The sequence below is a fragment of the Ovis aries genome, chromosome 7, assembly GCF_016772045.2.
Source record: "Ovis aries strain OAR_USU_Benz2616 breed Rambouillet chromosome 7, ARS-UI_Ramb_v3.0, whole genome shotgun sequence".
Lineage (NCBI taxonomy): Eukaryota > Metazoa > Chordata > Mammalia > Artiodactyla > Bovidae > Ovis > Ovis aries.
Window position 1 is genome coordinate 74,449,034 of NC_056060.1, and position 14,614 is coordinate 74,463,647.

General features: G+C 46.3%; 1 protein-coding gene across 16 annotated transcripts in view; it reads left to right on the forward strand.

Annotated features, from left to right (window-relative positions):
- SYNE2 (spectrin repeat containing nuclear envelope protein 2) overlaps positions 1–14,614 on the forward strand; it is a 323,976-nt gene that overhangs the window by 294,035 nt on the left and 15,327 nt on the right. For 12 of the 16 annotated variants that reach the window (XM_060418145.1, XM_042252596.1, XM_015097110.3 and 9 more), the window contains 4 exons: positions 6,764–6,926; positions 12,433–12,620; positions 13,149–13,299; positions 13,674–13,856. In XM_060418145.1, coding sequence (XP_060274128.1) covers positions 6,764–6,926; positions 12,433–12,620; positions 13,149–13,299; positions 13,674–13,856 — 685 coding nt within the window. Of the gene's footprint in view, positions 1–997; positions 1,091–5,788; positions 5,839–6,763; positions 6,927–12,432; positions 12,621–13,148; positions 13,300–13,673; positions 13,857–14,614 lie in introns of those variants that run through there. The other 4 variants (XM_042252602.2, XM_060418152.1, XM_060418153.1 and 1 more) reach the window with 2 other exon arrangements.

Sequence of the window (14,614 nt, forward strand, 5' to 3'; positions counted from 1 at the left end):
CGTGAGCCTCAGGAGCCTGGTGTCCAGCAGCAGATAGGTCCAGTGTCTGAGTGGTGTAGGTCACCATGCACAGCCAGGCATGTGGACCCAAGTTAGATGCTGCATTTGAGGGAACTCTTTCCAGTCTGTACTCCTAATTTCACTGGTTTAGAATGTGTTCAAGTCGGGATGAAATAATGACTAAATGTTGGGCTCTAGGGATTCATGAAAAATGATTGATATCGAGTCTCCATAAGGCTGAGACTGAGCCTAAAAGGGGCTTGGACACAAACCAATGGTGCTCCACCAAGCAAAGCTACTCAGGTTCACATCAAGAACCGTGAATAGGGATGTAGAGGAATTTTCAAAACTTCACATTATGGTAAACCTTGGGAACTAGCAAAGAAAACTGCAAAATTTCTTCCTCTGCAAATCTTGAACTGCTTTTGTACAACAAGATGGCGTTTTTGTTTTTGTTTTTGCAAAAAAGCAAAGAAATGGACTAAATAAATTCTCTGTGCCTCCTAAGCCAGGATGTACAGGACTGAAAAGGCAAGGCAGAAAATCTCCTGGGGCAATTTCTTCTTTAGGAGAAAGCCATTCCCGTTGGACCTGGGGGCTTCAGATTACACCGTTGCTTTTAAACCTGAAACGGAGACATTTAATTTGATGAGAACAGAAATCCTCCTTTCCAGCTCCCCAAATCTAAATGTTTCTTCCCTGGGTTTATAGCACTTCATAAATAACCCATAGATAACACAGGGACTTTCTTCCCTGGCATTGCAATCCTGTAGCGTCAGAACAAAGACTGTGTGTGTGAGAGACAGGCAGGAGCTGGAGATGTTTGTTTACTAGAAGGGAGAAAACTAAGATTTAAAAATTGCAGTTAGCGGCGTCGCAGGTCACTTGCTCACCTCTGGGCACTGTTCTGTGGTGGCCGGCGAGGCGAGCCCCTGGGAGCCTGCAGGAGGGCTGCCTGGGGAAGATGCAGAACCAGTGAATGGAGAGGCCGCCGTGCGGGGGAGGGGCCGCCTCGTCCCCGGGAGGTGGAGGTGCAGCCGGGAACTTGGAGGTTCCGCTCAACCTAAGGAATGATTTTTTCTCATCAACAGTAAGTGCCGTTTAGATCATCCGCTCTGCATCTGGGAGGGGCGGCTGCTGTCTCTGGGTGTCTCTCTCGCGCTCCCATGTTTGTTACAATAGAAATGACCGATGAGATGGTGGCTGCGGAGTGTGTGTGCTCGGCCATCGGGGGATGGGTTCTTTCCACTGTCAGCATGCCGTGCGGTGTCTGCAGCCAGCCTTTGACAAGCTGGTCAAGAGAAGTGATTATGCTGTAGGGAAAATGGAAGTCCCCCGGCTTCAAGGAGGCGATTAGCTCAAATGTGATGTCCCTGCCCTCAAATCAGGGCTTCAGGATCTTGGAGTAATTGATTATCTTACTACAGGGCTGGTTAGTTGTTTACAAAGATGCAATTATACAGAATTCATAGAATGTTTTTAGCAACTGACAGCTGCCCACGAGTCTGAGTGTCCGTTTTAGTACAAATTCAGATATTCAACCATCTCAGTTTTCCTTTTTAAGTTATACAGTACATATTGGCATGGGAATTTTTCTAGCTTATGCTAATCCAGGACCTTAATCATTTAACTGTAGACCCTTTTGCATGGAGAAAATAGGACTGCAATGTAAAATCTTCCATATACATGAATTTGATATTTAAAGCTTCTCTCACACGTTAAGATTTAGGCCTGACTCATGAAGTGACATTTATTTACCTGGCTTAATTTTTATTTTTGAGAGAGAACAGGGTTCATAGGTATTAAATTCCCATCCATTGCTAGATGGAAAACTTTATTCACCTTGATTATTTTCTGCATTTCTACCCACAAGCCCCACAGAAGAACTTCTAAAATGTATACTCTTTGGCAAACATCTTATTTTGTTTGGCATTATATAAAAATGTGTTAATTTTATTCAGGTCTTCCAATAGTTCATATAGCTGAAAAACTTCCTCTTTGCACCTAAATATTTTGGCTTTCCAGTCCTCAGAACTGGAATTCAGCTCAGGGAATTGTGTTTATTTTTTCCAGAGAAACATGATTTGTTGGAATATATGTGTGATTGGTATTAGTCAAGCACATCTGGGGTGAACCATGGGCCAGTGCCGAGATGGTGAGCTACTTAAGCTGCCTGGGTGGTTGATGCAGTCCAGAATTGTGCTTGCTTCTCTGTGCCAACAGTCTGCTCTCTGAATGGATTTCCTTGTTCCCAATATTAACTCGAGATTTAAAATTTTCCAAGAGCAAAATTAACAAGGCCTAACTAGGAGGTCGGTTGCCTGGGTTGGCAAATGACGTGTACTTCCTGACCTGGGAAAGGTGATGATTAGATAATTATATTACTGCCTGCACAGAATAGAACCATACAAACTAAGCAGTGCATCTGATGGTTCTCAGAGTAAGTCTTAGTATGATAATCTGAGGAACAACATTCATTTATACCACTGGGCATTTGGGGATATTTTGCATTTGGGGATATTTGGTCAGATGTTGGGACATAGAAGCAGGTTAAGTCCTGACTGATTGAATGTTTTGTAGCTTCTTTTCCTTTCCCTCCCACCCTCTCCCTTCCTCTTTTTTTTTTTTTTTTTTGCCCCAAGCATGCATGTGATGGGTATGCTTGGATTTCTTCACATGTCTAATATAGAACCAAGGTCTAGGAGCGTGTGTGACTCGTAGAATACCAGCAGATTGTCTGTGGCTGGATGGCTCGAAGGTGCTCTGATCTTTACCTCTTTCCTTTAAAATGTATTATGACCATCTCTTTTATGAAAAACACAAGCTTGAAGGGATGTGTGAATGTCACTTGCTCATTCAGAAGATATTTATTGAGCACCTCCTATATTGTATTATAATGTCAAATTAGATCATGACCCCTGGGAATAAGTTATCTTGGAATCCTCAGGATCTTCACAGGACCCCAGACAAAGTCAGTGGTTAAAGTTTATTGAAAGGAAATCATGAAGGGGCAAAGTGAGCACTCAAAATGCAGCATTTAGTAGGTGGGTTCCTACCCCGCATTGTGTCCCGAAGCCTGGTCATATTCCCTGACAGCGATGACAACCATCCTGTACCCCTGCATATGTGCACGTTATCACGTGTAGGTTTATATGAGCCATCATGAGAAAAGTGCTAAAGAACAGCAATTCTGGCCAGATTGCCCAGGTTAACATCCTTCCTCTGCCACTGAATGACTATGTCACCATGGCAAATTATTTAACCTCATTGCCTCAGTTACCTTATCTGTCAAATGGGCATGATTCTATACTGATTTCACAGCACTGTTATAAGGATTAAATGAGTTAACTACTATATATAAAGGACAACAAGCCTGACACATTTAGATGTCAGCATTTCTGTAGATGTTCCATTTTAGTGATATAGTTTGTGAACTATAAAGCATACCCAATGTAGGAATTTTAAAAGAATGGGATAACAGAGAAAGTCTAGTATTTTATTCCCACACCTAACTTGTTTGGACACCAATGGGCCTGAGCCGCATATTTTGGGCGCCACTGGCCTGGAGTACCCTAGTCCTGAGGGTGCCAAGCTAATCATGCATCCACCTTCCCATATTCCCCCCTCTACTTGTTGCACACCTCACCCTTAACCGGATTCAGGATCACTGCATCTTGCTCTTTTTGCTCCTAGGTTGTTTCGTTACTTGTTAGCTTTCTTCATTTAAAAGTTGCATTCTAGCCCTTTTCTTTCAAAATAAAGAAACTGAGATCCTTATGATGGAGTAGGGTCAGGTGCTGGGTGAAGCAGTCGGGGCTGCCGTTCTGGGAGAGGAGAGGGGAAGGATGGGCAAGCAGGGAGCTGTGCAGAGGCGCTGGCCTGAGCACCTCTCCCCACCTACAGGGAGCTCTCAGGGCCGCGCTTCTCTAGCTGGAGCTTCCCAGGAGGGTAGCCCCTTGCAAACTGCATGGAAGACTTTGTCCCATGGGGCCTGGGGTTCCCAACTGCTCTGGCATTGTCTGGAGTGTTCTTTCTGTTCCCCGGGCAGTCAGGGTGACAAGACATTGGGGTGAGGAGGGTCTAACTCTAAAGCCAGGGGAATAAAGGAAGGATCCAGGTTACAGCTGCATCCAGGCCTGGCCCCAGATTCCGTTGCTTCCTTTTTAATAAATCATCTTATGGCTTTAAAGGAAACTTGTTGTGGTATTTGCAGTAAGAATGTAATTTGGAAAATCTACCTTCTTCAGATCATCACAACCAGAATTTCTGGGCATTTATCTCTGTCAGGCACTGTGCCAATTGCCTTTCATGTATTTATATCTCATTCTGTCCTCTCAGCCACCCAGTGGAGGAAGGTACCACTGTTCACACAGTTTTACACATGAGATTAAACAGAGCCAGGACTCATACCCAGACCCTTAACACAAAGTGTGTGCTCTTCATCACCAGGCTCCTTGGACTCCTTCCAAGCTTGCCTTCCTCATGGCACTACGGGGATAAAATATTTATAAAAGGACCATGTGAGGGCCAATGCCATATAAATGAGGCCTTATTGTAGCAGTGTGTGATCCCAGTCATCAGTCATAAGAGCTTAGTGAGTGAACAGAGTGAGTGCTTGCTTTATGCCAAAGGCTTTACGTGCATCCCCTTGTTTGTCTCAGAAACCCCTACAAAGCTGATAATTTGCTGGTTAACAAGGAACCTGGGAATCAGGAAGGTTAGGTCCCTTGCTGGGTACACAGCTTATAGATGGTGCAGTGGGGCTCAGACTGGGGTCTGCTCACTCCAAGGCTCTGGCCTGCACGTTGCCCAGATGCCACCACCTTCCTGAAGCTGAGGGGACCTGAGAGTCCTGCTGGAGGTGAGGGGCTGAGGTAGAAGGATTTTTCCTAAATTGTAAAACTAACTGGAAATAGAACTGAAGCTAGAAATCACTCCCCAAGGTTGATTGGGCTTCCCTGGTGGCCCAAATGGTAAAGAATCTACCTGCAATGTGGGAGACCAGGATTCAATCCCTGAAATCAGGAAGATGCCCTGGAGAGGGGAATGGCTACCCACTCCAATATTCTTGCCTGGAGACTCCCATGGACAGAGGAGCCTGGCGGGCTACAGTCCATGGAGTCACAAACAGTCAGACATGACTGAGCAGCTAACACACACACACAAGGTTGATTTTGTCAGTTGTGTGCAAAAAAGAACATAATAATAAAAACCAACTCTCTGGTAATACGTAAGTCTATGGTTTTACTAGGTAGTCACGTGGACTAGAGGTGCTCATACATATTTATTCATTCAGGAAATGTTTGTAAACACCTCCTGGCCACTAGGTGGTCTGAGGGTGTGCGGTGCACGCAGAGTGCCACCTGGCTGCTGTGGACTCTGCCTGGATGGGCACAGCGAACGAGGGATGTGAACACACTTAATGCCGGAGAGCCCCAGGGAGCTCAGGGAGCTTGTGGGAGCACATGGGCGAGAAGCCCCCAGCTCATCTCAGAACAGTGGTAGAAGCTGCGGGAGAAGGAAAGGGGAGCTGGTTTGTGGAGGGCAGGGCTGGAGGCAGACAGACCACCTGAGGAATTGAAAGGCAAGGTTTTAAACTGATATGTCAGGGTAGGCGAGGACTGTGGAAGGGTTTGAATGAGGACTGGATGCTGTATACTTCAGCTACAGAACCAGAAGCTGGTAGGAGGGTGAGGGGGCAGCAGGAAGCTGTTCACAGGCAGTCAAGGAAGAGATGCTGGTGGCTGGGGTGGGCGGGGCACTTCCTGTGAGTTACAGTCAGTGCCCCAGTTTCTCTTTCCAGCACCGTGGGATGCAGTTCTGATAGCACCTCATAACGTGAGTATCAGTAAGTGGGAACTTTCCATTGTTGCCATTACCTCAAGTCTCTGGGATTAAAAACCCACAGATTACCAGAGCAAGCCCTCACTTGCTCTGCTTGAGGATTTTCACATTGTCTGTGGGGATCTATCTGGAGTTCATTTTCCCTCAGCCTCTGCATTACTCCCCCTTGACAGCACTTTGACGTGCCCGTGAGCTCTCTGTGTACGCTGATGCCAAGCGTGTTAGTTCACGTCTACTCCATGCCGAGCCAGGTGGATTGATTGGGTTAAATGGAGCTGGAACTGTGCTTGCTGACGGCGTGTCCACCCCTCCCTTCTTGGCTCAGACAGCTGCCCCACGATGGGCTGGTTCCTTGTGTGCAGCACCGCCAGCGCCTCAGGCTGGATGTGGTGGGGCTTGGCACATGCTGTGTGCTGACTCAAGGAGAGGGTCTCATGAGAGGCATCTAGGGCCAAAGACCCCCAGTAAGCCAGGTGTGTAACATCTTCACCCGTGATGGAAGGTCCCTGACTGCTGTGACCTCGGTGAGACCCAAGACAGGAACTGGACAGAAGTCACGTGTGGTGATGTTAAGATGGAAAGAAAGAAATGGCATCTCCTGACTCCTCTGGAGCCCCGGAAAGATGTACTAGGTCTCAGGGGATCCCATCTTGGAAATGATAGGATTTTACATGTGCCTGGGTAGATTAACTCTTAGTCTGTTTAAAAATCAACCGCAACAGCAGTTTTGTAAATTGTCCCATGTTCTGTGAAAACTTGTATCTGGTGACATGAGCATTGTCCCTGCTATAAAATCAGTAACCAATGATGATTCCTTTTTACTCTCCAACACGCTTATGGGTGCATTTTTCTCACCGCTAAACATTGTGCTTTTGTTTTCCATCTCTCTTTTTTTTTTTTCCCCTGCAAATATATTTAGGGTGAAGAAGTTGAAGGAGACCTTCGCTTTTATTCAGCAGTTAGACAAAAACATGAGCAACCTTCGCACTTGGTTGGCTCGGATTGAGTCTGAGCTTTCTAAGCCCGTGGTTTATGATGTCTGTGACGATCAAGAGATCCAGAAGAGGCTTGCTGAGCAGCAGGTGGGGAAGTGCAGAATGGGTTTTTTTCTGGGCCCACTCACTCAGACCTGTCTCACGCTGGCTGTGTGTTCTAGCGGGTTCACATCCATGGTATTGGTTTGTTTCTTCCAGAGAAAGCTGACCACCTGTCTGTGTCCTTGGAGGTGTGAGGCGTCTGTCTCTTACACCTACACCCTATCATACATGTGTCTCCTTGTGAAATATTTTGAATAATGTTTAAGATGTAGACCTTAATTGTAGTGATAAATAAGGGTTTTTTAAATTTTTTATTTTCCTTAACTTTGATCTTTGTTTTTTGGTAACATAGTTTTGGCAATGAATTGAAAAAATAATAATTTTGCAACCAAAGAAGGTCTTCATGGGGGACAATACTTGATGGGTCTGATAGAGCTTCAAAAAAGTGAGGGGCTCGAGGGGTGGGGAATGCGGAGGAAGCCTGTCCTGTGGATGTTCTATACATTTCTGCCATCAGTTCTGTCCCCTCATAGCCAACCCTGGAAATCCCACAGTTTGAACACCATTGAGTCCTGCCCCCTTACCTGCTGGGTACTCTTTGGTCTCACTGACTTGTCAAATCCACTCTCCTGCCCTCCAAGGGTTCATGTTCAGAAACTCATTCTCATATGCAGTGCCCAGGCTTCTCTCTATTTTTAAAATAAGTTTATGTTATTTTAGTAGCTTTCCTTCTTGTTTTTCTTAGCCCTGTGAATACATTCGGTTTTAACCATATAAAGTAATATGGTCGCCACCAAGTTCACAGACTTGTATGTTTTCTTCCTGTTTCCTCCAAAGCCTTGGTGTTTGTTTGTAACTCACCACGCAGGGGCGATTCACCCATATATCACAGCTGCTTGGGGGCTGAACCTTTTTCATCAGCTTATCATCAAGGCCAGAAGGCCACTCCTTGATGTGCAGGTCAACATTTCATGCTCCCCTGAAATAGAGCTAAGTATTTGATAATACTCTCAACTTAGATCTTTATTTAATGCTATTACATTTTACTGTTTGAATAATGCCTATTCTCTGATTTTTAAACTAGTATGATTTAGCAGGGCTCCAAAGTAAAAATACTGGTTTTTCCACTTAGTCTCAGAAATTTAAGTATATCTTTTCCATTTAGGTCACCTATATTCCATCTTTCTTTTGTGGAGAAATGAATATTGATAAAACCACCATGTTAATGGACACTACAGAGATTTTCATGCCTTTTCAGTATAGTCACAGCTACTAAATATTATCAGCTTTAATTGCAAGATTGACCCATTAGGTTGGATTTCTTTGAATAGTCTCTTCATAGACAGGCCGTACATATAACCGTTTGCCCTGACTGGTGAGCTTTTTCAGCTAAATAGAACCAAAGCTGACAACATTTTCCCCTTGAAGAATGACTGGCTAAATTTGGCAGGTGCTGATTATATAAATGTGTTAACATTTTGTAAATCTGACGTGTGACAAACATCATTAAATTGCAGGGAATTTATTCCCGAAAGTGTATAATTTGGAGCAGCTGCCATTCTCTTGGCCGTGTTTGTTCCGGTATTCTGAAATGGTATATAATTTTAATCTGGCTAATTTGAAGTTTTCCTCTTCATAGAACTTAGAATCACCATCATGGAATTCTTATCCTTTGGTTATAAAACAAATTATGGAGTTAGTGCTCAGGACCACATTGCTCTAAAGAAATCAGATATTATATTAATTTCCTATTACACTGTCACAAATTACTACCAATTTAGAAGGTTCATGCACATATATCATCTTATAGTTCTGGAGGTCAGAAATCTGGCACAGGGCTGAGGTCAAGGTCTTGCCAGGGCTACATTCCTTTCTGGAGGTTCGACTGTTAGTATTGTTCACTGACTCAATGGTGTCCAACTCTTTGTGACCCCATGGACTGCAGCCAGGCTCCTCTGTCTGTGGAACTCTCTGGGGATCGAACCCAGGTTTCCTGCATTGCAGGCAGGTTCTTTGCTATCTGAGCCACCAGGGGAAGTTCTAGGGGAGGACCCGTTTGTTTGCCTTGAGTTCCTAGACGTTGCCCTCATTTCTTGGTCCGTGCCTCCCTCCTCCATCTTCAAAGCCAGCAACTTTGCCCCTCTCTCTGCCTTTCTCCCTCCAATTGTCTCTACTACTTTTAAGGACCCTTGAGATTCCATTAGACCCACCCAGAGAATCCAGGATAATCTCCCTGTTTTAAGGTTGATTGGCACGCTTAATTCTCCTTTGCCGTGTAACCTAGCATAGCTACAGTTCTGGGGATAAGGACCTGGTTCTTAAAATGCTGATATTCTGCCTACCACAGATGTCCTGAGGAAACCTTTCATATTCTTATTTAAAATTTAAAAAAAGTATAACTTAACCTAGACCTTAAATGCTCCACCCAAAACCAAAAAATGTGTCCCCCACAAAAAAGTATGGGCCATTAGAAAAAAACTTTACCTGTGTCGCTGCTACTAATTTAAACACAATAAATTGCTTGATTACTTCCAGAAATAAGACCCAAGCTTGAGATCACCTAGTCCCACCTTCTGCAGAAGCCCTCAGGTCCCCAAAGTGATTGAGCCGTGAGGTCCCTCACCGTAATATCCTTGGGAGCCTGGTGCAGAATGGGTCAGACCTTACAGAAGTCTTTTTGCTTCTCTTCTTTATGAGAAACTCTTTAGGTAGTAAGGGTTGTATTGTTATTCCTGTAGAATATGTATCATCTTCAAAATGCAAAGGAAGCAATGGCCACCTCTGTGACGTTTTTAAACCATGAACCACTTTCACCGAGTCTTCAGCATTTCTCTCCAATTTTCTTTGGCTTCTTGGTTCTCTGTGGAGGTGCCTGATGGTGGCCTGGGAGTTAATTATCCTGCACCCTATAATTACCAATAGTCCCCTCCCCAGTGGGTCATGTCAGCTTTCTGCAAAACCCCCAAACCACTTCCCAAGACCACCCTGCTGGACTTGCTTGACACCCCCAGCGCCTCCCAGGAGATAGTCTGGAGCCACTACCTGGGGTCCCGTAACACACCCCGTGATTTTTGCCCTCTCACCCTGGTTTTCCCGTTTTCTGCTCTTTATTTCATCTTTTCCTGGTTCCTTGTGTGTTCTCATTCTTCCCGGCTGCATTCTCGGCCCTAGCTTCCTGCCTTCCCGTCTCCCTTAGCCCTCTTTCAGCTCTAGTGCTCTGTGCCACCTGCTCAGGAACAGAAACACAAAGCAAACAGGCGCCCGTGTTTCCAGAATTGTTGGCAACAGTCTTTCGCGTGGTTTTAGGATGTTTCTTAAGTTAGATTCATCTCTGCATTTGAACACTTTTGAAACCAGGGGCCTCACCACAGGTGCTAGGGGTGGGATTATCTCAGTTTGCAAAATGTCACTTGTCTAGGACTTCACCAGTCTGTGTTTTAAAATAGAGTCCACTATTTATTTTCTACTTTGCAAGATGACTAGTTCACACTACAGTTGGCCATTTTGTGGTGTTTTAGAAGTTTGGGAAATTTTGAAAAACTTGGGGCTCCTTTTTTGCCAAGATGTTCATGGTCTTTTATAAAGCAATGGAGAGCCCGTTTCTTGCCATCATCCACCCTTTATATTAATCAGTTTTCTTTAGCTGTTTCATTCAGTATAAGCTGAGTAGAAAATGTAGAAAGTGAAGTCGCTCAGTCATGTCCGACTCTTTGCGACCCCGTGGACTGTAGCCTACCAGGCTCCTCTGTCCATGAGATTCTCCAGGCAAGAATACTGGAGTGGGTTGCCATTTCCTTCTCCAGGGGATCTTCCCCACCCAGGGATCGAACCCGGGTCTCCTGCATTGGAGTCAGATGCTTTAACCTCTGAGCCACCAGGGAAGCTAGAGTAACTCCAAAGAGGCTATTAAAATACATGGCATTTATGTTCATCCATAGACTAGACTTTCTCAATGCTTTTCAGTCAAATCCTACCAAGCAAGGTCGGGGGCAGGTACCATTTTTGAAAGGTAATTGTCAGTATTATTCATTTAACACCAGCATTAAGATTCCTTATTTGGCAAAACAGTTAAAAGGGACTTATCAATAGCCGTAAATTTTAAGGAAGCCTGCGGCAATTCTGTGAACTGGTGAGAATTCCTAAATCTGAAATTCTATTAAACCTAATAAGGCTAGTCTTCCACTGACCCCAAAATGACTGCCCCCATTACAGCATCTCAGACATTTATCCTAGACTACAGAGCTTAAAGAAAATCACCTGCATGTCTCTTTTCATAGGACATATGGTGACGAACTAAAAAAAAAACACATTTTCTTCTGAATGTAACTTTGAAGTACCCACTGTTCATAAGTTAGGATCTGTGTTGAGAACTGCTTGATTTAAAACTTGATTTGAGTGTTGGCATTTTGTTCTTTTGTTTCCACCTGGACACAGCATGAGACAAATGTGCATTTATCAGAAGAAGAATAGGAAAACATTAGTCCTATCTAGTAATCCAGTCATAAGCTCCAAAATTTTTAAATATTGAGATGACCTGGAATAAACTTCAGGCTGCCTTTCTGTAGACAATGGTAGACACTGTTTATAAAATAATCCCTCTAAATATGAACTTTGTTGAATCCAGGGAACTTTTTGTTGAATCCAGCAGTTCATTTAACTTTGTCTGTTTCGCAGTGTAGTTTGGGTAGTCAGATGAGTGGCATGGCCACATGACAGTTATCACAGAGTTTGGATATCAGGAAAGGACTAACTCATCTAGAATAACAAGACAAACAGGCTGCTCACCTCGCCCTCACCCAGCCCTGCCCTTGTGTGCAGAAGCTATACTCCCTAGGTGATAACTGAAAATGCTATGTTTATTCTTAAACAAGTTTTCCAGCGACCATGAGCTTTCTCTTGGTGAGAGCCTTCATTTTCCTGAATCAGCAGTGCTCTCCCCATCACGGGACAAGACCCCAGAGACCCCGCCCCTTCCCCCATGAGTTGGAGGGCAAAATCTCTGCCCCAGATTCTTCCCTTGAGCCCATGGAGCCCTAGGATGTGCTTGTGGGGAGGCTGTGGGCACCGTGCCACTGTGTGCACAATTTGGGGGGTCGACTGTATGAAGATAGCTCAGAACTCTTGGTAGATTTAAGAATCCTGTGACCCATAAAAGGTTAAGAGTTTGTGTTGCTCAAGTCTTAGGTCCTGTTCAAGATAGTTTTCCAAGGAAGACCTTCCGAAAGCCAAATCTAAACTGGAGGCCCTTGAGATTGGATGGTGTGGAGTAGATCAAATGCCACCCCAAAGTCTGGGGTGGTGGGCTGTCAGGGAAGGGGACCCCCATTCCTTTGCCTCCTTCGCCTGGTCAGTTCAATGCCTTCATCCCCCAGTTGCCCACAGTTAGGCCTCCTGTCAGGTGCTGTAGCACAGGGGTTGCACAAAGGTGACTTGGCCTATATTGCGGAATCCCAGGTAGAAATGCACGCAGGACTGTGTCCCCTAGGCTGGAAGGAGGGGTGTCCTTTGATGGCCAGCCCTCACAGTGCCTCTTCCTCTCCTGTTGTTGCAGGACCTGCAGCGAGACATTGAGCAGCACAGCGCAGGGGTGGAGTCTGTGTTTAACATCTGTGACGTCCTCCTGCACGACTCGGATGCCTGTGCCAACGAGACCGAGTGCGACTCCATCCAGCAGACCACCAGGAGCCTGGACAGGCGCTGGAGGAACATCTGCGCCATGTCCATGGAGCGGCGGATGAAGTAAGGGCTGAGCTGCCCCCGGGTGACTTAAGTGTGATCTGCCGACTCCGTGTTCCCGTCTGACCTATGTAACAGTGACCGTTAGCTTCAGTGAGGGACGTGCTGAGTGCTGGCGGGGAAGGCTCAGTAGTGTGGCCAGTCCTTACTAAAGAAATCTTCCAAGGAAAGCATGATCAGGGTCATGTCTCTCCCTGGCTCTGCTGTGTCGTGGGTGTAACCGCGGGTTACACTGTACTGAGTGTCCCAGCTCTGTGTGGTGGAAGACGCCTGTCTCCTGTTGGGTGACCACTGTGAAGCTGGAGTTTGGAGAGGCCCGGTGTTCCCAGAAGAAGGGTGTCCTGACCACGAAGCAATGTCTCTGGTTATTACCTGGAAGGGGTAGCAGGATCACCCCCGCCCCCCACCCCCAGACATTTAGTGCCGATGCATGGGGCCGGGGCTGGAAGTGGGACCGGTCAAGGGACAAGAAGCTGTACGAAAGCTCTGATTGGAATGGGCAGCTTGCATTGAGTTCTTTCCTTCTGTTAGAATTGAGGAGACGTGGCGGCTGTGGCAGAAGTTTCTAGACGATTACTCCCGCTTTGAGGACTGGCTCAAGGCCGCCGAGAGGACAGCAGCCTGTCCAAATTCCTCCGAGGTGTTGTACACAGTTGCCAAAGAGGAGCTGAAGAGGTTTGAGGTAAAGACCCAACCCCTCCCCTGCCCCCACCGCCCCTTCCAACCAGTGGTCCTGAGAAGCGGGACTCGCAGGGCTCGGGGATGGCTACCGGGTCTTCCCATGAGTGGGAGGCTTTCCTACCTCTAGGCAGGGCTGCCCAGTCCCCAGTCTGCATCGGCTGCTCCAGCGGCTTTGCAGGGCATTACTATTTTATGCCAACCACCCAGCCATGACCTCTAAAGGCTGTTCTCTGGTAGCATCAAAAAAATGAGTGAAGCTAGTGAATCGTGCCTTTCATTTGGGGATGGACACTTGAGGCAGGTGGCCTGGGGCCTGGAAGTGGTGTCCTGGCACCCTGGAGTTGTGGCACTGACGCCCCCCTCACCATGCTGCAGGCCTTCCAGCGGCAGATCCATGAGAGGCTGACGCAGCTGGAGCTCATCAACAAGCAGTACCGGCGGCTGGCCCGCGAGAACCGCACCGACACGGCCAGCAAACTGAAGCAGATGGTGCATGAGGGCAACCAGCGCTGGGACAACCTCCAGAAACGGGTCACGGCCATCCTGCGGAGACTCAGAGTAACCCCCTCTACGTCACCGGGTCATTTGTAGATGCTGGGGGTTGTGGGAAGCTGATACTTGAAATCAGTCAGGCTTGTAACAAAAGCAGTGGGTAGAAGGTGTCTCTTGAGGCCTAAGCTGTCTTAACATTCTTCCCGCAGAGCCTTCCCCTTTGTCTAAGCCCAAAGCTGCCATGAAAGCTGCCCTCCCCGCCCAATTTTTTTTTTTTAAGAAGTTATTTGCTTCAGAATAGGCTTGAAACTGTTTATGGGGTTTGTGTTACCAAATACATTGCTTTTTTCAGCTTCTGTCACCCTCAAGGGTGACACCCACACTGCCCAGGGTCTGGGGCAGCCTTGTCACTGGGTCTGGTGAAGGTACCTCTTAATCTCAGAAGAGGCCCACTTTGCCCATCTGCCCATGTATCCTGTTGGCTCTTGCACTGTGAGGGGGTTGGGGACAGTGACTGTTCTCCCAATTTTAGAGCAACTGATGAACCTCAAATGTTGGGTTTGGCTCTGGGGTAGAAACAGTCACCTTAGAGTTCTGTGACTCCTAAGACATCATATGTCAGCCCTTTGTGAGTCCAGGTGTAAACTGATAGGACCGGTGTGGGTGGTGGCTGCAGGAAGTAATTTTAATCCTTGATTCTATTCTCAAGGCAGAGTGCTCTTAAAGCCATTCTAAGAAAAGGCAAATCTGGGTGTGTGTTTTGTTTAGTTTTTAACCTTCTCAGGGAGAAGAAATTGGCTAGCTTTTCAGACACTCCCTTGTGT